The sequence below is a fragment of the Pelophylax lessonae genome, assembly GCF_965119305.1.
Source record: "Pelophylax lessonae genome assembly, chromosome: 10".
Lineage (NCBI taxonomy): Eukaryota > Metazoa > Chordata > Amphibia > Anura > Ranidae > Pelophylax > Pelophylax lessonae.
In genome coordinates this window covers 47,556,288-47,583,991 of record NC_138777.1, presented here as the reverse complement: position 1 = coordinate 47,583,991, position 27,704 = coordinate 47,556,288, and the positions used below count along the sequence as shown (strand labels likewise).

The 27,704-nt window shown below is 42.5% G+C and overlaps 1 protein-coding gene across 1 annotated transcript in view; it reads right to left on the bottom strand.

Annotated features, from left to right (window-relative positions):
- Nucleotides 1–27,704, bottom strand: part of MYBPC3 (myosin binding protein C3) — a 201,763-nt gene that overhangs the window by 59,310 nt on the left and 114,749 nt on the right. Inside the window, exons 14-18 of the mRNA XM_082271091.1 lie at nt 27,246–27,412; nt 23,900–24,065; nt 20,893–20,999; nt 15,421–15,450; nt 14,434–14,570 (exon numbers count right to left, since the gene is read on the bottom strand). Of these exons, the coding sequence (XP_082127217.1) occupies nt 14,434–14,570; nt 15,421–15,450; nt 20,893–20,999; nt 23,900–24,065; nt 27,246–27,412 (607 nt within the window). The remainder of the gene's footprint in view (nt 1–14,433; nt 14,571–15,420; nt 15,451–20,892; nt 21,000–23,899; nt 24,066–27,245; nt 27,413–27,704) is intronic.

Here is a 27,704-nt window from a genome sequence, read left to right as displayed (position 1 = left end):
AATGATGGGAAGAGAAGGGAAGACAAATCTATCCATCCGGGATACAGAAAAAACAAATTACATTTCGCGGCTGAAGGTGAAGGGTGTATTCTTTTCTTCTGTGGTGATATGAGACTTAAGCAGCTGGTCTCTAAGTGTTTTTGTATGCACCATTTATGTATTTTTAGATAATGATCATATCCCTTCTTAAACATAAATAGATTTGACTCTTGCAGTCTTTAAAGTTTAAGATGTCAGCATCTCCGATTCCCTAACTGATGGGGCAGTGCTGGTGGACCACCACTGATCCACACAAAGATATTATGTAATAAGTTAAATGAGAACATTACACTTATTATGGCAGCCTTTCTCAACATTTCTCCAGCCTCAGAGAACCTGCCAATAATTACTTTAAACCACAGCTCTCAGTACATGAGCTGGGTGGTCAGTGAAAAGAATGTCCTCCAACATTGGTGATGAGAAGAATGTCCCTCACATTGGTGGTCAGTGGGAAAAATGCCCTTTATATTGGTGATTTGTGGGAAGAATGTCCCTTTCATTGGTAGTCAGTGCAAAGAATGTCCCTTGCATTGGTTGTCAATTGGAACAATGTCCCTCACATTGATGGTCAGTAGGAAGAATGTTCCTCGCAAAGGTGGTCAGTGGGAAGAAAGTTCCTTACATTGATGATTAGTAGCAAGAATATTCCTCAAATTGATGGTCTGTGGGAAGAATTTTTTTCATGTTGACGGTCTGTGGGAACTGGGAAGAATGTCCCTCACATGGATGGTCAGTGGGAAGAATGTTCCTTACATGGATGGTCAGTGGGAAGAATGTTCCTCACATGGATGGTCAGTGGGAAGAATGTTCCTTACATGGATGGTCAGTGGGAAGAATGTTCCTCACATGGATGGTCAGTGGGAAGAATGTCCCTCACATGGATGGTCAGTGGGAAGAATGTTCCTTACATTGATGGTCAGTGGGAAGAACACGACTCACGTTGATGGTCCATTGGAAGAATGTCTCTCACACTGATGGTCAGTGGGAAGAATGTCCCTAACACCGATGGCCAGTGGGAGAATGTCCTTTACATTGATGGTCAATGGGAAGAATGTCCCTCATATTGACGGTCAGTGGGAAGAATGCTCCTTACATTCATGGTCAGTGGGAAGAATGTCCCTTACATTGATGGTCTGTGGGTAGAACGTACCTCGTGTTGATGGTCCTTAGGAAGAAAGTCCCTAACACAGATGGCCAGTGGGAGAATGTCCCTCACACTGATGGTCAGTGGGAAGAATCTCCCTCATATTGATTGTCAGTGGGAAGAATGCTCCTTACATTGATGGTCTTTAGGAAAAATGCTCCTTAAATTGGTGGTCAGTAAGAAGAATATAATTCCATTGATGGTCAGTGGGAAGAATGTCCCTTACATTGGTGGTCAGTGGGAAGAAATCCCCCCTTACAGATAGCGAAAGACATCATTGCTGTCAGTGGTTACATATCTGAGAGGAAGTTCTCAGGGAACCCCTAGAAACCTCTGAAGGAACCCTAATGTTTCATAAAACTCTGGTTAAAAAAGGCTGGATTATGGTGCTGGTCATGTTAGTAAGTGATCAGGTATATGTGGAGGTACCAATGAACACTAACTGTAACAAGCATCAACCTTTTTATATGGTTTTAATATGATCAGGCAATAAAAACTATGGAAAAAATATAACAAATAAATATAATACAGCATATTTTTTAATAAAAATCTAATTAAATATGGCAACCTGGAGGCTTTTTATGATATGTTGCTGGTGTACAAAATGCCACCGGAAATGTAATTTCCTGCTTGTGTACTCACTGATTTTTCCCAGAAGTCTGCACTAAGATACAACTCAAGTTTTAGGTATCCCCGCAGTTTTTCGTGAGGTACTCCTCAAGCGTTAAATACTTCTAAAGGAAAGCAGACACTTTTCCCATTAGAAACACTTAGAATGCACCAGCTGATTATATTGAACCAGACCCTCCCTTTCGGAGCTCCCCCTGCAACAACGTTTGTTAAAATCCCTGCAATGTACATAATTGATCACCCAGAAGGGATTGTTTTTTTTCAACAAAATAGAGTTACTCTTTAAAAAGGAATAGGGGTGATGGCGCTGCCTATATAATTTAGATATAATAGAGATATAATGAACTGTGATTCAAAGTGCCTTAAGCTAAAAACAATAATGTGTATACTCAAACAGTAATATATTCCATAAAACCTCAATTAAGTGCAAGTGCAAGGTATAAAGGTGCCTACAAAAAAAATTGGAAAGTGACTGGTGCAATAATTATATGAGCAATAAATAATATTGATAATATTTAACATGCAATATTAATGTGCTGAAAAATATGGTGCTATATAAAGTGAACTGTTCCACTCATACCACGTGTTGATATGGGGAATAATAGAAAGTGCCAACAGAGCCAAATAGAAAAAAGTTTTTTTAAAATACAGCTTGCAATGTCCAATAAGGAAAGATCCAGTAAAAAAGTCTATATCATGTGCGGTGACTTCAAAAGCAATAAAGGTGACAGCACTCGGAACAAACCGACACTCAGGTGAAAAGGTGACCCCGTGGTGGGTGGTAAGGTGCTGGGATTCCTTTGGTAAAATTGCACACTTACCAGAGACACCCACCCCACACAGGGGTATAGAGCGGGTGTTTTTTAATGGGTCTGGCAACCTAGCAGTATCCTCCTATCCCTGGATGGAGGGCGTGTGCCGAGGATCAGGCTGGTCCTGGTATGGATATACCCTAGGATGGTCCCCTGTGTGCCTTCCTGCCTAGGTGTGTTCCGAGGGATCCACTCAGCTCCACTCCCGATATTTAAACCAGAAAATAAATAGTGGACATAGCGTAATTCCGCAATATGCTTTATTGAGCAAAAAAATGAAAAGGTACTCACATTGAACAGGAAAAAAACGAGCGTAACTGTATTGTCCGAGCGCTTGCGATCCAAGCCTCGTTCCCATGTAGGTTTACCGGAAATGACTTGACACCCGCTCTATACCCCTGTGTGGGGTGGGTGTCTCTGGTAAGTGTGCAATTTTACCAAAGGAATCCCAGCACCTTACCACCCACCACGGGGTCACCTTTTCACCTGAGTGTCGGTTTGTTCCGAGTGCTGTCACCTTTATTGCTTTTGAAGTCACCGCACATGATATAGACTTTTTTACTGGATCTTTCCTTATTGGACATTGCAAGCTGTATTTTAAAAAAACTTTTTTCTATTTGGCTCTGTTGGCACTTTCTATTATTCCCCATATCAACACGTGGTATGAGTGGAACAGTTCACTTTATATAGCACCATATTTTTCAGCACATTAATATTGCATGTTAAATATTATCAATATTATTTATTGCTCATATAATTATTGCACCAGTCACTTTCCAATTTTTTTTGTAGGCACCTTTATACCTTGCACTTGCACTTAATTGAGGTTTTATGGAATATATTACTGTTTGAGTATACACATTATTGTTTTTAGCTTAAGGCACTTTGAATCACAGTTCATTATATCTCTATTATATCTAAATTATATAGGCAGCGCCATCACCCCTATTCCTTTTTATCCAGTGCATAGTCTCCGGACTATCATCCAGGGAGGCTGCAGCCTATTTTTAGATATATCTATATATATATTTTTTATATATTTACTACATATATTTTTTATCTATCTAATATTTATTTATACACATTTTTTTCACTCATTTATTCACTTATCTATCCATTTAGTCCATAGCGCGGAAGTTTTTATTTTTCTTAGAGTTACTCTTTAAACCCCAATATTTTCTTTTATCTCTCGGGTGCTCTGTTGGCGCTATCTCTACATTGAGTTCCTTGCGCTGCACAGCTAATGTGATCGTTATGAAGGGTGCCTACTCACCCTGCTACTTCCAAATTTGGTTGTCCCAACTCACAAAGGTGAGTTGGAACATCCAAAACCACCAGATGAGGCTCCTGGTTGATATTTTATGCTGTCATGGAGCTCATTGCCTACAGGAACCAAGTCTCTCTCCAAAATAAATACACCTTCCCATCAGGGTTATATGACACACAAGCATTTTTACTTAAGCCATCAGTTTACATTTTGCACACTAGACCCCACTTTTTGTGTTTGCTCTCTCTAGACCTATGTGCATACATCTTTTCCATGTTCTTTTTTAATACATCCATTTTTTTTAACCTTTCTAAGCAAATTGTGATCCTAGACTCATGGCATTTATAAACAATGTGGGCAGCAATCAACAGAAAAATGAATTTAAGGAAGTTATTGTTTTTTGTGAATGTCTATTGATCCAGTTCTACCCATCAACAAATAAAGCCAGCACTTAATAGTCAATTGACACATTCTTGATGCTTGCAGACATACAGATGCTTATCGCAATTCCAAACTTTTAACCAGACAGTGCAACGCAGCATATATAAGGCCCCGTTCACATCTCGCAATTTGGGATCTTGGGCTGCGATTCTGCCCATGATTCCAAATGGTGTGGCAATGGCAGTACAATGTGCTGTGCGCATTTAGGTGCCATTATACTTTAATGGCACTCCAAACACGATGAGACTCTGCCGCAATCATTGTGTGCCAGGATCGCTGCAAACCGCGCCTTTCAAAATCATGTGAAGCTTGTTCCCCGAAAAGCAGCGGTAGCTTTTTTTCGGGCAAAAAAAAAAAAGAAACACGCATAGGGCAACCCACTTAAATAAATAAAAAACCCACAATGTAGTACACTGGAGCGCTTAAAGACAGGCTTGGAAGGGATTAAATCCACTGATGATCCTGAACAGAATTGAAAAGGGACCGGAAGGATCTCCTCAATAGGTGTATTTTAAAATTACATGTTTATTGAAGAAAGCTTCGGAATATGCAGTTAAATTACAGTTCAACTAAAAACATGGGGTGGTACCTTGATAGGAACCCTACTATTGGCACTTTTCCACTGCAAGTACTGGCTCGGCTCCACTCGGCCCTGCTTGGCTCTGTTGGATTTCCACTGCATGGTACGCATGGTACGGTGTTGGAACGGTTTGGTACGGTTTGCTTTTCCACTTAAGTAAAGTGGGTGGGATAACAATGATTCTCTGACCAATCAGTGGCTAGTAGTGACAAACAGTCAAGGCTGCATGCAAAGGATTGTGGGATATGGTACCGGTACGGCCCTGTTGGAACCACAACCGAGGTGGTACTGTTTAAGCGAGCCGTACCGTTCTGTTCCATGTAGTGGAAAAGCGCCGCCGTACCATACCGTACCGAACTGTTCCTACACCGTACCATGTGGTACCAGCAGTGGAAAAGCACAAAAGCGAACCGAACCGCTCGGTTCCATGCAGTGCAAAAAGCCCCATACGTCCTCTGTGGTTTCGTCTGCATCCTTGCCCACAACATTGGAGATGGATGGCCACACTTGTTGGTAGAGGGGCAAGCCAATGGAAGGCTCTGAACGGGGGGGCCCACCAATCCTGGTGAGGTAGCCCGGACGGCCGGTGGACAGGTGTCCGAGATGAGATGGAAGGAAATCGCGTTCCAAGTCCCTGGAATGCACCGGACAGCCGAAAGTAGAAGGGGCGCTCGGTGATGACATCAATCACCGCGCCTGGAAACCGGAAGAACCCCAGAGGACCAAATGCACTGGAAGGCAAGCTTTGGAGGGTTGGTCCCGTCACTATGGCAACATGTTTTGCGTGCCTGCGCCTTGTCAAGCCCTGATGAATAAATAGACTGCCCTATGCAACATGCAAAATCGTGTGACAATCGTCTGCCAAAAATCACATAGCGGGAATGCTGCGTCATAAATCGCGTAGCATAAAAAAATGTTCCCGCTAAGCGAAAGTGTGAATGCAGCTTAAGGGTCTAATATTGCTCAAATTTCCCAAACAGATATATGGTGCCTTCTTTCTTCTCAAATATTCATCTCCAAAGCTCCAGAATGGTGTTCCCCAAAAATATATAAAAACTATATAGTATAGTAATATATCCAAAATACCATATAATCAATATTCCTTATAATATTGTGCATCATCCAGTGTTCTCCACTCCTCTGCATCCACATGCCAAAATACCCTTATTAAACGAATAAGCCTTCTGAGTTTTTATATGTTGTTTGGGGAACACCATACTGGAGCTTTGATGGCGAATATTTAAGAAGAAAGAAGGCGGCACCACATATCTGTTTGGGAAATGTGAACTTTATCTGATGAGCATTTGCAATTGCTATAAACACCTGTATGTCTGCAAGTATTAAGATTGTGTCAATTGACTATTAAGTCCTGGTTTTATCTGTATATGTTTATTTGCCTGGGTGGCATTTCCAGTGGAACTGATTGTTTGGACGTGTGAGCGCTGAGGATTAGCTATTGTGATTGCCACCCATCAACAAGCCTTGCAATGAGGAAATCTGAACTGACAGTACGTTGCCTTTGCTGCTCCTTCTAAAGATGCTACTTTTTTGGCTGCAATGATGATCCCAGGGCTTCAGAATTTTCTAAAGCCTAGACCTGGAACAAGTATGCAATAAAGAAGTTCTGACGTCACTCCGACATTTTAATCTGCATGCTTATTCTGGGCTAGCGGATCAAAGTCCGAGACAGCCAGGCAATGAATATTTATGAAGGAGATCAGTGACAGCAGTGCTAGTTATTTTCTCAATACAGGTTTCCTTTGCTGCTTAAAGATACACTAAAATGTTTCATGTCCAGTTTTTTAAGTCCAACTTAAGCCCCAGTCCTCATTTTTTTCTAAATTCTTCAGGCCAGTCATGTAGGTGCGGTGATGATGCCCATGATTTGCAGTATGTCCTCAGGGTGTCGTTCAACTTACAAGACTGAGGACATCTGGTGGCGAAGAAGAGGCACTGCGTGTACAGCGCCAGCGAATAGGATTTGCAGAGTTATTTAAATTTTATTTTACACACTGCTTTTTTTTTTTGCCCAGAGTTGACACTGTTAGGTATGAAATGGCCACACTATGAGGATGATCTATAAAACATTCATTGCACAAATGTCAGAAGTATTTGTACAAGCTGAATGAAATGTCACCATATTTTTTACAAGGGATTATGGTAAAGTTTTCTGAAACACCGCAATGAGAAAACTATACTGCATTTTGGCAACTAGATGGTGTTCATGATACAGGAATCAATCTCTTAGAAAAATTATGGGTGACATTACACTAAATTTCCACAAATGCTTTTGACGTTCGTGCAACAAAGGTTTTATTTTTTTTTTATTTCTCTTTATTAATTTTAAACAATTACATAAAGACACAAAACCAACAGCAAATACAACAAAGCAAGGAAAAAAAAGAAACAAGCAATTTCCTCCCCCATTCCCCCAGAGCACCCCATACCGACACCGTACAGCCTTAATATCCAAAATATTGCAAATATATTAACTGTTTTAATTCACTCAATATAATTTAATCAATCAATCAGAAACAGTATACATAGAGCCGACCCATCCACCCCAAATCTTATCAAATTTCATGGGCATTCCTCTACTTAAATAAGGGCCCTATTTACCAATACCTTCCACGCATCTACCTTGGGCGCAGCTGTTTTTTTCCAAGATAATATAACCAACTTTCTGGCATAAAATAATAAGCCCCCGTTCACACTGGGGCGACCTGTCAGGCGACCTGGTCGCCTGACAGGTCGCCGTAGGTCGCCTTCCATAGAGAAGCTTTTTCTAAGTCGGAGCGACTTGTGTCGCTCCTATTAGAACGGGTCCGGAGCTTCTTTGGGGCGACCTGGAGTGACCTGCATAGACTTCAATGTTATGAAGTCCGTGCCGGCCTCTCCGAGGTCGCAGGGCGAGCAGCGCGCCGCGACCTATGAGGTCACCCGGCAAAGTAGCGTCGCCCCAGTGTGAACGGGGCCTAAAAGAGTAAGAAGGGTGCAAATCGCCCTAGTGGGAGCTACCCTGTCGACTAAACTCAATAAACCCTTATCGACTAAGTCCAATACTAGTGACCGACTGGATATAATCCATAACCTGACCCCAATAGGTACGGATGTCGGGACACTCCCAAAAAATGTGCATAAAATCCGCTTCCAATCACGGAACAACGCCAACACAAGGTTGGGACTGTGCTAAAAAATTTCCCCAACTTAGCGGGAGTCAAATATATAAAATGCAAAAATGTATAATGAATCAGATGATCCCTTGCTGATATAAGTCTAGTGAAGGGAGCCTCCCACACATCTTCCCAATCCTCCTGATCTAAATCCGGGACATCAAATAGCCTTTTTTTTCTACATCTCTCTAACAGTTTAGATGTCTCGAGAAATAGAAATTTATATAAAGCTGATAATGGTTTGCTTAAATTCTCATCCCTCAACAACTGTTCCAATCCCAAGGGAGCCATTTCAATAAATGACTCACCAAACTGTGCCCGATGAGCATGTCTCAGTTGTAGAAATCTAAAAAGATGATTATTTGGCAAACGGAAGACTGCCTTCAAATCATCAAAAGCTCCCCGTGCTCGGTAATATCTGCTAAAATTTTTATCCCAAATCTCGTCCAAACCACCGAGTCAGGATAAGAATAGAAGTGGGGAAGAAATGGATTCTTCCATAGGGGGGTATAGGGAGAAATAGAGAATGTTTTATAACTAGACCCCTTAAATTTGCAAATATACCAGGATTCAAACTTGGTGCATTTTAATTCTATACAACACAAAATATGTATTTTACAGTAGGAAACCAGAAGAAGCAAAATATAAGCAGACTAAACTTAAAGTAGAACTATAGGCAAAACTTTTTTTTTTTCATTTTGGAAAAAGCAAGAGAAGTACAAATAGGAAGTGAGAGAAAATCCCTGCAAATTAAGGGAATTCCTTGGGGACTCCCAGGTCACTAAAACTAGTGTCCCCATTGGAAGGTTTTCCCCTCTGTTACTTTTTGGGAGACAACCCAAAATTGGAGATTTTCTTTTACTTCCACTTTTAATAATAATGGTAACCAGGACAAATAGGAAGGGTGAATCTCAGGGTGTTCTAATCAAAAGGTTTATAATGACTATAATGCTGGAGAGTAAGTTTATCAAAGGCACCACATCCCTAAATAGTATTCAAGAAAGAGCAGATAGGATAAAGGGACTTTTAAGGTGCTAATAATTATTGAATGATGGAGAAAAAAAACATTTTTTATAAAAATAATTAAACATAATTTTATTAAAGACAATGGTACAAACATGAACATGGATTCTTTTAAAACATATAAAAGAAAGGAGAAAGCACTTGATTATGTCTGCTCAACATGTTTCACCATCTTGTAATGGCTTCTTCAGGAAACTGTCGTCAACTCCTGAAGAAGCCATTACAAGATGGTGAAACATGTTGAGCAGACACAATCAAGTGCTTTCTGCTTTCTTTTATATGTTTTAAAAGAATCCATGTTCATGTTTGTACCATTGTCTTTAATAAAATTATGTTTAATTATTTTTATAAAAAATTATTTTTTTTCTCCATCATTCAATAATTATTAGCACCTTAAAAGTCCCATTATCCTATCTGCTCTTTCTTGAATTCTAATCAAAAGGGTTTTCTAATCTCTCTCCACTCTATCCAAAACTGAAAAAAGTTTTGCTTATAGTTATACTTTAAGCTTTAAAACATCACAGAAGGATTTTGTTGCTGTCCCTGCCTTCCTGTCCCAGTGATGCCCAGTGTCTCAGGTACAGGAAATTAGGAAAAATCTCCCCTGTGGGGACACAGATAATAAATAAAAACATACAGAAATGATAAACTAGTCTTCTTTTTTCCAAAACAAAACAGGTTGCTAGGAAATAGAAACTATGCATGATATTCTGAGGTCACTTATTCCTAATGAACTATAGGTTGCAGAATAGCCCAGTATATAAAACTGTTACTAATAATACATAGGTGACATGCTGAGTTAGAAATATTCTTTGTGCTGCCCCCCCACACACACGTACATACATACAAATAAATTCAATCAGAAATACAAAGTGGTGGTAAGTTGTGCGTGATCACACCAAGAAAGGTTCACAAGTGGGATAAGTAAATGTGACGTGGTTACTCGCATTTCCAGGCACTGGAGAGACATTAGAGTGCCTCCACTTACATCCTCATCCTCGTTCATCTCCACCCCAGACTCATTGTCAGCCCGGACAGGTTTCTGCTGTATGACCTGATTGTGGAAAATAGAGCTGAGATGCAGGGAAGGATAGATATCGGGGGAGGAATAGGGGATATGCAGATATATATTGTTTGTAGGGTGATCCATGACTTACTGCTGAGCTTCGGCCTTACCATTATCCTTGCACAGTTGTACCGGCTCCTTTCCTGTACTGATATTGCTTACTCTGATTTCACTGCACACTGAGAGATTCCCATAGTGTACATATGAATCTGCAGAGAAAGCCTCCCTCATTTCCTGGCTGGAGGACATCCATAGTTTCATTGTTTTTTAGTTGGTAAGGTTGAACAAAGAAACCAGTCCATCTAGTTCACCCTGTGTAGGTGTGTGCTTGTGTTTTTATGTCAATACCATTTCCCATATCCCTGTATATTGCGTTTGCTAAAATGCCCATCCAAGAGTTTTTTTAAACTATCCACACTTTCCGCTGACACCACTGATTGTGGAAGGGAGTTTCATATCCTCACCACTCTAACAGTAAAGAACCCCCTACTCAGTTTAAGGTTAAACTTCTTATCCTCCAATGTCACTGAGTGTTCGCTAGTCCTTTCCTCCCCATCCTGACTGCCCAAAGACCCACTAGTCCTTTCCTCTCCATCCTGACTTCTCTATACTGACTGCCCCAGAATCTGCTAGTCCTTACCTCCCCATCCTGACTGCCCCAGTATCTGCTAGTCCTCACCTCTCTATCCTGACTACCCCAGTGCCCGCTAGTCCTTACCCCCCTATCTTGATTGCCCCAGGATCCACTACTCCTTTCCTCCCCATCCTGACTGCCCCAGGATCCGTTAATCCTTACCTCCCTATCTTGAGTGCCCCAGGACCTGCTAGTTCTTACCTCCCTATCCTGACTGTCCCAGGATCCGCTAGTCCTTTTCCTCCCCATCCTGACTGTCCCAAGATCCGCTAGTCCTTTTCCTCCCCATCCTGACTGCCCCAGGATTCACTAGTCCATTCCTCCCTATCCTGACTGCCCCAGGATCAGCTAGTCCTTTCCTTTCCTCCCATCCTGACTGCCCCAGGATCTGCTAATCCTTTCCTCCCCATCCTGACTGCCCCAGGATCTGCTAGTCCTCATCTCTCTATCCTAACTACCCCAGGGTCCTCTAGTCCTTACCCCCCCATCTTAGTCCTTACCCCCTTCTTGATTGCTCCTGGATCCACTACTCCTTTCCTACCCATCCCTATTCTGAGTGCCCCAGGATCTGCTAGTCCCTACTTCCCTATCCTGACTGTCCCAGGATCCGCTAGTCCTTTCCTCCGATCCTGACTGCCCCAGACTTCGCTAGTCCTTTCCTCCCCATCATGACTGCCCCAGGATCAGCTAGTCCTTTCCTCCCATCCTGACTGCCCCAGGATCTGCTAGTCCTTTCCTCCCCATCCTGACTGCCCCAGGATCTGCTAGTCCTCATCTCTCTATCCTGACTGTCCCAGGATCCGATAGTTCTTTTCCTCTCCATCCTTACTGCCCCAGACTTCGCTAGTCCTTTCCTCCCCATCCTGACTGCCCAAGGATCAGCTAGTCCTTTCCTCCAATCCTGACTGCCCCAGAATTCCCTAGTGCTTTCCTCTCCATCCTGACTGCCCCAGGATCTGCTAGTCCTTACCCCCTATCTTAATTGCCCCAGGATCCACTTCACCTTTCCTCCCAATCCTGACTGCCCCAGGATCTGCTAGTCCTTTTCCTCCCCATCTTGACTGGCTATTGGAAGCACAACATGACATGTGGGCATTACCAGTGATGATGTCATAGGATCTACAATAAAGTTTTCAATTAAAAAGGAAAGGTTTTATTTCAATGATGATGGAAAGGAAGGAACCATGGAAGGCAAAATATAAGCTTTAGCTTTAAAGTGTATGTATAGCCTAAACATTTTGTATTAGTTGCGGATAGAGTAGTGAAGGGTAAACTTTATGTCAAGTATTTATTGCAGTCTGTGTGGGTAGATTCACCTTTGCTATATTTCTCTGGGTGATAATTATTACTGGGACAGAAAGTAATGGAAAATCTAACATTTTACAGTTGGCCCCAGGTTAAGCGGTAAGATGAAATCTTCCACCACCTATTGCTGTAACGACTGACTAAAAGGAGAATGCCCTTTACTTTCCAGAGATTTGCTCTCAATTCCTGTTGCATGTCCAGGACAGGAAGGGAATGGAAATGTCCCAATGGGAAACAGATGGTAGAATAAATCCTGATGGGGCCCTATCTATTATCCACTTATTACATAAGAACATTTTAGTTTTAGATATACTTTAAACCAATCCAATTTGTTGTCTCGAGATATTCTAAAGGTGCCATAAACATGAGATCATCCACTTTTCAGTATACAATGCTTCTCTCGCGTTATTGTAACTTAGAAATAATACAATGGTTGCACTCATGACAGTTATCAGACAAGCTGAGACTGTTCTATGAAAATCCCCTAATAACTAATGATGGCGAACATGCAAACTCTATTAAAGTCTAAGGGACACGAACATGAAAAATCAAAGTCCTAATTTTTAAGGCTTATATGCACATTATGGCCATAAAAAATGTATGGGGATCTGGGTACTGCCCTGGGGGACCTGTATCAATGCAAAACACATTTTTTAAAATGATCGTTTTTAAAGGAGCAGTGATTTTAATGATGCTTAAAGTGAAACAATAAAATTGAAACATTTCTTTATATATCGTGCATGGGCTTCCCCTGAATGTGCCTGTAAAGTGGCGCATCTGTAAGATGTATGGAGCCTGCTGCAGCAATACTGACATTTCTACTGTCATTTAAATGTAATTTAAACTTGCTTGCGACTGTAATGTATTGCTGGCTGCCAGCAATACAGATAAAAAAAAAAAAAGAAAAAAACGGCGTAGGGTTCCCTCCAAAATCCATACCAGGCCCTTATCCGAGCATGCAGCCTGGCAGGCCAGGAAAGGGGGATGGACGAGCGAGAGCCCCCCTTCCTGAACCACACCAGACCACATGCCCTCAAAATTGGGGGGTTGGTGCTTTGGGGCAGGCTCTGCCCCCCCACCCCAAAGCACCTTGTCCCCATGTTGATGGGGACAAGGGCCTCTTCCCGACAACCCTGAGCTGTGGATATCGGGTCTGCGGGTGGGGGAGCTTATCGGAATTTGAAAGTCCCCTTTAACAAGGGGGCCCCCAGATCCCGCCCCCCTACCAATTCACCAAAAAAAGTGTAAAATATGTTAACACCACAGGAAACAGTTTTTGACAAGTCCTTTATTAAAAAGAAAAAAAATAGTGTCCCTCAATATAAATCCATCGTCAACCATGAAAAAATTGCACAAAAAATTTTTTTGGTATATGTTTTGAGGGGGACCCCACACCATTTTTTAAAAATATTTGGGATGGAGTTCCCCTTAAAATATATACCAGACCCAAAGAACCTGCTAAGTATTTTTGGGGAGACCCCACGCCGTTTTTTTTTTTTTAAATTCTGCCATAGAGTTACCCTTAACTATTTAAATTCAGGGCACTTTCACCCCCTTCCTACCCAGACCAATTTTTAGCTTTCAGTGCTCATTGGTGTCTATGGGAAATATTGGTCAGCTTGGCATGGCACTGCTCCCTGTCTTTAACATTAGTGTCTATTGAAAATCTTGATCACCTTGACACAGCACTCTCCCAAACCATAAGTAACAGGGGTACCAAACTTGGGGAGCACCGAGAGGGGACCCAGGACTGCAACATATTCATACATTTTAAAAGTGGGGTATGCCTGTACACTACACTGACTGCACTAAACTGATTGAATTCACTATCCACTAACTACCTGCCTAAACTCTATTGTCACACACTATACAAGGCTGCCGTGTAAGCAGCAGCCTTATATAGTGTGGGGCGTGGACTTGGGCGTGGACCCCTGAGCCATGATTGGCCAAAGGCACTCTGCCTTTGGCCAATCATGGCTCTAACAGTACATTGTGCTTTGATTGGCCAAAGCATACAGGTCAGGTGCATGCTTTGGACAATCATCAGCAATCAATGCACTGCAAGAGCACAGTGCATTATGGGCGCTCATTGGCGGGAGAACTTCATGCAGAGCGCCCCATTTGTTTGTGTTTTAAGCAAACACATGAACAGCATGATCGAACGACTCCAACACACAGCCCATCCCTAATTATACCCAGCTGGACTACCTGAAGTTCATTTGAATGGCTGAAAAGGAAACCTTTTTTCCTCCAGTGTTTTTTATAAATCATTATCATTTGTACGCTCAACATACGAAGGAAAACATAGCCCACCCTTACCTTATCTCCTTTGCTCCAAATCACAGTTGGTGCCGGATCTCCGGTGATAGGAACATCCAGACGCAGTTTATTGCCAGCAACCACAATAATGGTGTCAGCATTTCCAGACGCACAGTCCAGTTTAATCTTTGGTGGCTCTGTGGGGGGAGATATATGTTCAATTGCATGATCAGAAGCATCCTATCATAAGGAAATCAGTGATAAAGCATACAGCTGCAAACTTAGGGCCATTTTATATAGCAGTGGTAGGCCGTACTCCGGCCATACTGATGCTTTTTAAAGAAGATCTCCAGGAGAGCTTACCAGAAGTGTATATTTAAAGGATGTGAAAAAAGTGACCGCACTATTCTCCTACCATGGAGTGTTCTCTGCAGTATTATGCAGGTAAAATGCAATAGTGGTAAGTATCCGCTCTACATTATAAACTGGTCCCTTGGTTATTTAAAGTTATCATGGTAACCAAGTATGAAAACCCACTGCTCTGCACAACCTCTTTGAATTCTGATGATCCCCCTCTGTTCCTCCAGCCCAATGTTTCTTAACCAGGGTGCCATTTGTTTTCCCCCAGGCTGCCCCAGGCATGAGATCCAGTTTGCCCTGGATCAGAGATGGGTGAAGGGAATGTGGTAATGGAGATACTCTGACGTGATGGGGAAACTGATATGTTTGGGCTCTCATGTATAGGGGCACCCATACCCTGTGATGAGGTAATTTAATCAAGGTGGTTGTGTGAATCATTTTAGGCTCGGATTTCCTATCGATAAATAACATTTACGCTTTTTACATTTTAGATAGGGGTGCCTTAACATTTTGCTAAGTTTTAAAGGGTGCTGCAACTGAAAAAAGGGTTGAGAAATGCTATTCCAGCCAACAATGTTTGATCTCACATTAATGTTTTTCCATTAATTTGTTACACACACACTCTCATTACTCAGACTATGACAAAGGGACTTACACACAGGTCAGTACAATTGTGATTTCACTTACCTTGTCTGGGGACAAAGTCAATTTTCACCTCTGGCAGAGAAAAAAGCAGAGAGAGAAGAAAGAAATTATTAAATATGTAATAAAAACAGCTTTGTATTAATCCATTCCTTTTATAAAAAATCAAACATAAAAAATACAAAGTAAAGCTCCTGCTAAGGACCTCCAAGGCATTTCCAGGCCAAGCAGAAGATATAATCCCACAACATAGTTCCAAGTTAGTCTATATTTTTGACATGCATGGATTAGTTCTAAGAGATCCTTCTGGGGGTCATCCATATAAGATGTCCTTAAAAAATGGGAGTTTTGACTTACCGTAAAATCCATTTCTCTGATGGTCATTGACGGACACAGCTCCTTATTCTTCTTAACCATTGGGTTATACTGCCCCCTACAGGAGTAGGACACTAGGCAGGAAAAAGCTTGACTAAGCCTATGGGGAGTCTCAGGGGGTAAACACCCACTCTAAGCTATAGGTTTTGTCGTATACAGATTTGTTAAAAGCAGTGTCAGAAGAAAGCCAACTCCACAGAGGGGTGGGTGCTGTGTCCATCAATGAACATCAGAGAAATGGATTTTGAAGTCAAAAATCAAATTTTATCTTTCGTTCATTGATGGACACAGCTCCTGATTCTTCTTAACCATTGGGACATCCCAAAGCAGTGTTAAACATGAGGGATGGAAAAAAATCTGAATAAAATTCCCAAGGCTAACCATAGACAACCAGGTGACAGAGAGCTCAACCGTTCACAACTGGAGCTCACCTGAAAAAACAATACACCCTCAAAGAGGATCAGGTCCTCTAAACAGCAGCCAGCAAACCTTGCTGCCAAAAGAAGCATCCGCAGATGCCAACACATCCATTTTATAAAAACTTTGTAAAGGTGTGCACCAATGACCAAGTGGCCGCCTTGGAAACCTGCATTACTGACGCCTGAAGATGGAAGGCCCATGAGGCACTAAGCGCCCTAGTAGAGTGTTCCTTGACAGGGAAAGAAGGAACCTGACCCCTGATGCAATAGGCCTGATGTCAGCAACAGGTGTGACCAGAAATGTGTGTACTGACACAGAGAATATTAGGCATGATTAAAGTGAAAAGAATATAATTTATTTAAAAATAAGTAAATAACACAAATGTAAACGCATCTCCAGAAAACTATAAGAGTTGGTTCACACTAGCGCGACTTGTCAGGCGACTTGTCAGCCTGACAAGTCACGCTCCCTCGCGGTCCATTGACTGCTACAGGACCCGTTCTAATAGGAGCGACACAAGTCGCTCCGACTTAGAAAAAGGGTCCTGTACTACTTCGGGGTGACCTCAGAACGACTTGCATAGACTTCCATTATGTGAAGTCCCTGCAAGTCGCTCCGAAGTCGTGGTGCATGGTAATGCACAAGTCGCCCCCGAAGTAGTAAGGAGTCGTGTCGCCTCAGTGTGAACCGGCTCTAACTGTGTAAATCCAACCAGATAACCAAACAATAGTGACACACAGCAAACACCTGCTCAAACCAAATATATACAAAAAACAGGATAAATGAATAGTAATTGTAACAGAGCCGGGGTCATACACGGGAGATCAAGCAGAGGGAGCTGGGAACAAGACAGAACAGAGAGAGGGTTACAGGAGACGGAGTAAGCAGGAAGGAAGGAATCAGGCTGCAGGGTCAGGATCAGAGTCCAGGATCAGGATGCAGGGACACAGGAATGCAGGTCAGGAGCACATGGAGAAAATACCAAGGCAGTGAGGAGAAGCATACACAGGGTTTAAATATACTTCCTGCAAACAGCATCAGGTGAAGACTGATTGCATGAGATGTTAGCTTCTGACTACTGAGAGACACCCGCTGGTGGACACTGGAACTGCAGCCTATGGATCTGGGAGCTACAGTGCCACCAGCAGGTGAGCTCTTTCCTGACACCTGAAGCACTGTCTGTGGGATCCATCTGGAAATGGTGGCAGAAGAAGCTGACAACCCTTTGTGAGGTCCGTCCCCAGGAACAAAATAACAAAGTTAGGAAAAAATTCCATTTAAAAAGGAAAGGACCAGAGATCCCAGCAAGGAACTAGGTCCTTACTCCTGACTAGGTAGAAAAAAACTACTGCCTATAGCTGAGAGTGGGTGTATACCCCCTGGGACTTCCCATAGTAGTGTAGTCAAGCTCAACTGGATCAACTGCAGGTATAGGATTGTGTATATGGGATTGTATGGATGGGTTTTCATTATTGTTTTTTTTTTTTTTTTTATTGGTTGAGCCAGATGGACTTGTGTTTTTTTCAACCTGACTAACTATGTAACTATGTAAGACAAAACCTATAGCTTGGAGTGGGTGTTTGCCCCCTGGGACTGCCCATAGTCTTAGCCAAGCTTTCTCCTGCCTAATGTCCTATTCCTGTAGGGGGCAGTATAACCCAATGGTTAAGAAGAGTCAGGAGCTGTGTCCGTCAATGAACAAAAGAGAAATCTAACTTAGCAATGCTCACTTTAAAGCCCAAATCTGGGGGGGCATGAGTCCGTCTGAACTGTGCCCTGCGGTACCTTTTCTTTACCACAAAATGTCCTCAGTTTTCCAGAATGAATGATGCCCAGTATCACTCAGCCTGGAAGACTAAATAAAGACTGTGAGTGCGGCATCATGGCCCTGCCCCCTAAGCACAGCGTGTGCACTTACAACCTATTGATGCAAAGTGTGGCGCTGACGTCATTTTATATAAGTGCCAGTCTCTGCATCATCCGGGCCTGCCCACAGCCAATGGATGAAATACTGCCAGGAGGGTGCACTAATAGGATGGGGCGTGGAACCCAGAGCTGAGATGTAAAGAAGCAATAGATTCAACCTGAGGTGCTCTAATTATAAATGAGCCAATGTTCTGATTAATTCATATGAGTGTTTCATTTTCAGATTGAGCTACTGGGGTCTCTAAACAACAGTATTTTCACAGCAATAGAGCAAAGGAGGAAGTGGGGAAAAGGGGTGCCACCTACTGGCTGGATAGAAGACTATATAATATTTATATGTAATATTTCATAATTACCGGTGTAAAAAGAGATCATTTTTTTTTTTTTTTTTTAATCTGGTCCTGGTCATAAAAGTAAAGTACCATTATAGGTACACAACCAGTCCCCCTTAAATAGGCAGTTTTTTTTCCTTGAAGCTATAGGGTCCTGTGTTCCAATCTCACCAGAGATAAGCATAGAGCTTGTATATTTTCTATGTATGTATATATATGCTCCAGTTTCATTGCAAATACATTAAAGGAAATGTACAGTCTTTTTAATGTTGTTTTAGATAAACACAAAAAAGGTCAGCTTGATGTAAATTATTTTGTTTGTATGCATTAATATTTTATAAAATATTTCTTCTATGTTCAGTTAATTGATACATGTAAAAACATGTACTGCAATTATTTTACCCATTGATGCATATAGCCTTACTGACAGTTCATTAGTGGCTTCCCATCATTTTTATTCTGTTATGGAAATTGTAATGTCACGTTCATGCAGATGCATTGTTTTTTTTGCTAATAATATTTGACATATTGAATTTTCAGTACAATATATATATATATATATATACACTGTTCAAGATAATGAAAGGAACACATCAGATCTCAAAAAGGAAAAATCTCATGCTGGATATCTGATACAAATCTCATGCTGGATACTGATATGAACAGGGTAATGTGTTAGGAATGAAAGGATGCCACATCTTTTGATGGAAATGAAATTTATCAGAGTTCTAAGACACCCCAAAAGTCAAAGTGAAAAAATTATGCATCAGGCTAGTCCATTTTGCTGAACTTTCATTGCAGCAACTCAAAATGGTACTCAGTAGTTGTATGGCCCCCACATGCTTGTATGCATGCCTGACAATGTTGGGACATGCTCCGAATTAGACAAAAGATGGTGTCCTGGGGTCTTTCCTCTCAGATCTGGACCAGGGTATCACCGAGCTCCTGAACAGACTGAGGTGCAACCTGGAGGCGTTGGATGGACCGAAACATAATGTCCCAAAGGTGTTCTATTGGAATTAAGTCAGGCGAGCGTGGGGGTCATTCAATGGTATCAATTCCTTCATCCTCCAGGAACTGGCTGCATACTCTAGCCACGTGAGTCAGGGCATTGTTGTGGGTCAGAGTGCCATTGTCTAGCCTGTAGAGGTCTGTGCGTCCCTCCATGGATTTGCCTCCCCAGACCATCACTGACCCACCACCAAACCGTTCATGCTGAACGATGTTACAGGCAGCATAACATTCTCCACGGCTTCTCCAGACCCTTTCACCTCAGTCACATATGCTCAGGGTGAACTTGCTGTCATCTGTGAAAAGCACAGGGCGCCAGTGGCGGACCTGCCAATTCTGGTGTTCAATGGCAAATGCCAATTGAGCTCCATGGTGCTAAGCAGTGAAAACAGGGACCACTAGAGGTTTTTGGGCCCTGCTGATGGGTTAAGGAGCCTCTACGGCCCTGTCCTGCTCTCCTAGAGTAAATTCCTGTCCTTGAGACTGTGCTGGGAGACACAGCAAACCTTCTGGCAATGGCATGTATTGATGTGCCATCCTGGAGGAGTAGGAATGTCTGTGCAACCTCTATAGGGCCCAGGTATCGCCTCCTGCTACCAGTAGTGAGACTTACCCTAGCCAAATGCAAAACAAGTGGAAAAACAGTCAGAAGAGTTGAGTAGGAAAAAAAAAATGTCAGTGACCTTCACCTGTAAAACCATTCCTGTTTTGGAGGTCGTCTCATTGTTGCCCATCTAGTGCACCTGTTAATTTCATTAACACCAAAGCAGCTGAAACTGATTAACAACCCCCTCTGCTAATTAACTGACAAGATCAATACCCGAGGAGTGTTCATTTTTTGAGCAGTATGTATTTACTATATTACCAAAAGTATTGGTACACCTGCTTTTACACGCACATGAACTTTAATGGCATCCCAGTCTTAGTCCGTAGGGTTCAATATTGAGTTGGCCCCACCCTTCGCAGCTATAACAGCTTCAGCTCTTCTGGGAAGGCTGTCCACAAGGTTTAGGAGTGTGTCTATGGGAATGTTTGACCATTATTCCAGAAGCAAGTTTGTGGGGTCAGGCACTGATGAGGACTAGAAGGCCTGGCACTAATTCATCCCAAAGGTGTTCTATTGGGTTGAGGTCAGGACTCTGTACAGGCCAGTCAAGTTTCTTCACCCCAAACTCACTCATCCATGTCTTTATGGACCTTGCTTTGTGCACTGGTGCGCAGTCATGTTGGAACAGGAAGGGGCAATCCCCAAACTGTTCCCACAAAGTTGGGAGAATTAAATTGTCCAAAATGTCTTGGTATGCTAACGCCTTAGGAGTTACCTTCACTGGAACTAAGGGGCCAAGTCCAACCCCTGAAAAACAACCCCACACTATAATCCTCCCTCCACCAAATGATTTGGAGCAGTGCACAAAGCAAGGTCCAGTGCAAGAACTGTAATAGCTGAACTCACCCATAAAGTGCAGTTTGGCGGACAAATTGAAAGCAAATCCAATGGGAATGAAGGAATAGTCTCCTTCGTCTGAGGCCACCACATTGTCAATGGTCAGTTTGTGTACCCTGCAGCCAGAAGAAACATGTTATTGAGGATACAGTCCTCTAACAAAACATTATAAAGCTTCAAATGATGTTTAAATGAAAACTGTCATCACAGAAATATGGGAGTTGCCATTGTTAGCTTTGGGAGTTGCCGTTGCTAGTGGCTGTCATGCTCATCCAATGGCTCCATTTCTTAGCAAGTAAGTCATTGATTTGCAAAAAAGTATGCAACAAGTAAAGTAAAATATCACAATGCTTTTTGTCTCAATTACTCAGTAGGAGGGAAAGCCACATAATGAGCGTGACAAACAGGGGACTAGCAACTTTTAAAATAAGAAAGTCAGGGGCAACCCCCAGTTTTCTATTATGCCAGATTTACTTTTAAGTAATGTCAACCATTACTAGCAGCTACACCATTAGATGTCTTCTATTACCTTAAAAGCCTGAAAATTATTTTCTGTGCACCTCTTTGATTTAGTTTCTATCTATTTGCTAGTAGGGTCTGAGTCTTTATGATTTCATAGCTAAGCCCTATAAGGCACCCTCGTTTACTGGATTAGTGGATGGAGGTGTCAACTTAACTCTGAACCTTGAACAGATACCAGTGACCAGGGCTTTTTTTCTCAGAGAATAGGTGCTGGAACTCCCCACTTCTGAGTCACCCCTCGTCTCTGCCCCTACCCACCTCTGAGCACTGACCCTTGGTTTCACCCACTACCCACCTCCGAGCACCATCCCTTGGTTCCACCCCCTGACCACCTCAGAGAACCGTCCCTTGGTTTCAGCCCCTACCCACCTCTGAGCACCATCCCTAGGTTCCACCTCTACCCACCTCCAAGCACCGTCCCTTGGTTCCACCCCCTACCCACCTCCGAGCACCGTCCCTTGGTTCCACCCCCTACCCACCTCCGAGCACCATCCCTTGGTTACACCCCCTACCCACCTCACAGCACCATCCCTTGGTTACACCCCCTAACCCCCTCTGAGCACCATCCCTTGGTTACACCCCCTACCCACCTCCCAGCACCACCTAATTTAAAGAATACAGAACCAAGTATCATTTTGTTGTGCTAAGCAGTTTGTATGGAATTAGTTAATAGTAACAAGAAAAGCAGTTAAATAGATCCCCTGGAATCAGCAACAATAGACCCCTCCCCAACAATAGATCCCCCAGCAACAATAAATCCTCCATTGCAACAATAGCCCCACCCACAACAAAATGCCCTCTAGCAACAATAGATTTACCCCAGCAACAATAGATCCCCCAGCAGCCAGCATCAATAGGCCCTTCAGCTCACCCCACTGACCCCAGCACCCCTTTACCATTGCATACATTCAGACTGGAGGTTCCGGAACTGCGTTCCCCTGTGTTCCTGCTGAAAAAAAGCCCTGCCAGTAACAAATTCCCAAACTCTTTTTTAAAAACCCACTGCACAGAACTGCATAGTCCTGTGGTACCATGCGGTTTTGCACATGTGGGTGTTTTGCCAATGCATTGAGAATTAACAGGACCCTCGCACGTCTGCTAAAGAGCAGCACATTTTACCTTGGGAACTTGGGCAATTATGCATGCGTTCCCAACCTGCACATACGTGAACCTAGCATTAGATCTAGAATGCCAAAACCAAATATATGTTTTTTATGGGATTTTCACAGTACAAATGAATACAGACTGTATATTATTATCATAAATATGAATTTTATTTCACACTATTCAATGATAAAACAAAGGGCACAAATACATATGAAGGCTACATGCACATGTGTGTATTTGCCCCTGCACTGCATATTTCTGGTGTGCTGGATGTCCTAGAGATGTGTACAGCCGCCATAGACATGAATGGGTGAAGGTGGCTGTACGCAGCTATGTGCTGCTTATTGCATAAAGTAGTGCACACGAATAGACACGATTCACTGAATGCCCCTTAGGTGTACCTCCTTGTGCAAAATAGCTGTGTATACCGGTCTTCACCCATTCATGTCTATGGAGGCTGTACACTGGTCTAGGACATCCGGCAAATTAGAAATAGGCTACACTGCACAGGCAAACGCACCAAAATTTGCGCATGTAGCATAGGAACTGTCAGATTCTGTCCTATATTGTAGCTCATCCCCCTAACAGTAATATATGTCCCCATTGGAGGATGAGATGGGAGGTGACATAGGACTGCACAGTTTTTAATATATATTTGTGCCTTCTGTTTTACCATGAAATTGTGTGCAATAAAATTTATATTTTATGATCACCGATTTATGTGTTGATTGGTACCTTGAAAATCCCATCAAAACATATCTTTGGTTTTTGCATTGGATGTTAGTATAGTGATGTTTACATATAATACTAGGTTTGTATATTGGTAATTAAATACCTCTTAGATCTACTAATACCTATATAGTATAGTTATATCACTTCTTAGTGTCTGCATGACTTGATGCCATTGAATGCAGTGCATAGGAAAACCCTTACAATTACAAAAAGTGTTGGTAAATCTAATAGTGGCCATACACACTTTAATAAATTGTCAATTATTTTTCCATACGATTGGAGTAATCGTACCCGTTTAATCAATATGCCACACATGGGAATGTGGATTTCGATTAATATTTAAGATACAGTCATATCTTTCAATCTTAAATTATTAACAGCATATCTGCATCAGGCAATCCTATAATCTGTTCGATAAAAATATGATTGGATTCATAAATACAAAATCTTGGTGCTGTCGATCGATGCAGCATAATCAATAATTTTCTGCCCTAAGCAATCAGAATCATAAAAGTGTCCGTGCATGCCCCTCGAATAATGCTTGTGATTCAGCTAACTCTGTCGCTGTGCATTACAAGCATATTTGAGAAAGTTGCTCTGAATTTTATAGGATAGTTGGTTGGACCAATGTTCAGATGGTGAGTTTTGATCAAACCTTCCAATGTGGGAGACCTTGATCCTGTCGTTGGGAACCACTTCCTTTCCGTTCTTTACCCATATTCCGGTGACAGTCTCGTCGGACACCTCACACTTGAAGACGGCCTGTTCCTTGGCCTTGACGGTCAGATCAGCCACATCCTGAAGAACCTCCAGCTGCTTTGCTGGAAAGGAAATACAACAGGAGGTTACAGAATGACAAGTCTTCCCATACCAGACATCTGATAATACAATGTCAGACAATACAGACTGGGAAAAGTGTTCTGAGGGCTCAAGATGATTAGTAGAACTTCAGCAGCTGTCACAGTGTTAATGACTATGTTCCCCAAGAGCTTATCTTCTATAGTTTAATCATTGTGTCACAACAGAGTGATTACTCGATAGCAGCCACTCTCAACCAGGGTTCCATGGAACACTAGGGTTCCTCCAGAAGATTCCAGGAGTTCCTTGAGCTGTGGCAGATTTTCCTCACATCTGATGGCACATCAAAAGAGGTTGCATCTTGGTAGAGCTGGCAATATGAAACCTTTGGCGAATAGCAATCATGGGCAGAATCAGCTCAATTCTGCTTGTGATTCCAAATCCTGGCAAAAGCGCAACGTGTGTTTGGGTGTCATTCATCCTGACACGGTGCGATTTTGCCGCAAGAATTGCCCACACAACAAGTTCCCACTATACACAGTGAGAATGGTTGCCTTAGGCTGTCTTGAAGGTTGGCATTCTGACAAACATGCTGTTCATTTTTCGTCCATCTGTTGACGGATGAAAAATGGACATCAATACGTCTCTATGGGAAAAACGGATGTAAATGGATGATCATCCATTTATATCAGCTTACATCCGCATCAATCATCATCCGTTTTTTTTTAACTGATCAAAGTTCTATTATTCTTCCGTTAAGTGCCGGTTCACATTACCGCGGCACGACTTCAGGGGCGACCTGTGATGTCGCGTGCACCGCGACTTCGGCGCGACTTGCACAGACTTCATATATTGAATGTCAATGCAAGTCGCTTCGATGTCGCCCCGAAGTAGTACAGGAACTATTTTCTAAGTCGGAGCGACTTAAGTCACTCCTATTAGAATGGTTCCCATAGCACAGAATGGACCGCGACTTGTCAGGCTGACCAGTCGCCTGACAAGTCGCGGTAGTGTGAATGGGCACTTTAGGCTTCTTTCACACGGTCCGCCTCCGCAGGCGGATCCGTGTTGCTCAGCGGGGATCGATCCGCGATCCCCGCTGAGCCGGGCGGATGACAGCTCCATCTCCACTTGCAGAGCGGAGAGGGAGGTGTCTCAGCACCCGCTGCCCTCTATGGGGGATCGGAGGAGAGCGGACCGCTTGTCCGCTCTCATCAGATCCCCTCTGATCCGATTACTGAACGGATGGAAAAATAGGGTTTCCATCCGTCCAGATTTCAGCACAGGATCGGATGCGGATGGCAGCGGGTGTCAGCGGAGGTGACCTCCGCTGACACCCGCTGCCCCATAGAGCTGCATGGAGGATCCAATCAGATCCGCCTAAAAAACTGACAGGCGGATCTGATCGGACCGCCCGTGTGAAAGAGCCCTAAAAAAAAACAGATCGGACGAGAAACGGATGTAAACAGACAAATGGTCAGTTTTTTGTCCGTTTTGGCATTGGTAGTGGATGTAAAGAAAAGTGATGAAAAACTGATGAACACTGATGAAAAACGGAAGAAAAACGGATGATCACTGATGAAAAACGGAAGAGAAACTGATGATCACTGATGAAATACGGAAGAAAAACGGATGATCACTGATGAAAAACGGAAGAAAAACTGATGATCACTGATGAAAAACGGAAGAGAAACTGATGATCACTGATGAAATACGGAAGAAAAACGGATGATCACTGATGAAAAACGGAAGAGAAACTGATGATCACTGATGAAAAACGGAAGAAAAACTGATGATCACTGATGAAAAACGGAAGAAAAACTGATGATCAGTGATGAAAAACGGAAGAGAATCTGATGATCACTGATGAAATACGGAAGAAAAACGGATGATCACTGATGAAAAACGGAAGAGAAACTAATGATCACTGATGAAAAACGGAAGAAAAACTGATGATCACTGATGAAAAACGGAAGAAAAACGGATGATCACTGATGAAAAACGGAAGAAGAACTGATGATCACTGATGAAAAACGGAAGAGAAACTGATGATCACTGATGAAAAATGGAAGAAAAATTGATGATCACTGATGAAAAAACGGAAGAAAAATTGATGATCACTGATGAAAAACGGAAGAAAAACTGATGATCACTGATGAAAAACGGAAGAAAAACTGATGATCACTGATGAAAAACGGAAGAAAGATTGATGACCACTAATGAAAAACTGATGAAAAACTGATGAATACTTCATCCATTTTGACGTGACTGAATTTGAGCACTTTCATGATAGATTATTGTTACAAATTGTATTTGTTGGATCACATTTAGCTTTATTTATGATACAATCTTCGATCTTCTCAATAGGATAGCAGCAGTACAGGATTAATACTATTGGCTGGTTTCCACTGAGCGGTACGGTTCGGTTCGGTACAGTTCAGTACAGTTCGGTACGGTACACCTTGATAAGGCTTGCCTTTCCACTGCCAACAGTACTTCAGCTCCACAGTACCTCAACAGTATAGCTCCACCCTGTTGGTACAGTATTAATGTGCTTGGTACCCCAACGAAAGAGTGCCAAAAAAGTGTTACGGTACGGTTTGGAATCAGGGTACCATTCACAACTTTTGACAATGGAAAAGGCAAAAATTGCGTACCGTACTGAGCCGCACCGTACCGCTTAGTGGAAACTAGGCATAATGATCATTCTGGCGCGGTCACAATTTTTTTGTTTTTTTTTAAGGTTGAGATTGTATTATCAATCATGTCAATCACATTTACTACCGGTAAACCTTTGAATGTCCACAACCTGATCACAGGTTCACTTGAAAGTGAATCTGACAAAATCCAATAATAGCAGTTTTGGTTTTGTGTGATTGTGCCCTCTACAATTCACTGAGTTCCTTTAATTATAGCAAAAACGAGCTACCAGCAAACCATCTTGTGCAGTCTTCCTTGCCATTGGATGAGCTCCCATTGTTCCTCTACATCAGGGGTCTAAAAACTATGGCCCTCCAGTTGTTCAGGAACTACAATTCCCATCATGCCTAGCCATGTCTGTATATGTCAGAGTTTTGCAATGCCTCATGGGATGTGTACAGCTGGAGGGCCGTAGTTTGGAGATCCCTGCTCTATATGAATCATTATTTACCCACCATCACCGATCCTGACACTCAGCCAGACCCTCAACCACCAACACTCACCTTGCACCATCAGCTCAGCCACTGACTCTCCTCCATTGGTCTTGACAGTGTAGTTGCCACTGTCTTCCAGTGTGGTCTCATTAATATACAGGTAATGCTTCTTTCCATCTTTCTTAAAGCGATATTTAAAGGTTTCTTCTCTGGTCAGCTCCACCCCATCCTTCTCCCTGTAGGAAACATTTATAATATTTCCATCATAAGAAGCAGTGACACCCTCTGCTGAATATAATATCATTTATGTGTATCAACAAAATAATGACCACCTCCGCCTAAACCCTATGTTTCAGTTTTAGGTGGCAACCGCATAGCACCAAGAGTTGTACCCTATGTTTGTTTGGTAATTCATGTTGATTTGTGCCTAGGGAATAGATCAACTCATTCCTGGCTTAGTTAGTACTAGTAAGCATTATTTCGGTGTGGTGTCATTTCCATGAACATTCACAAAACAACATTTACTGG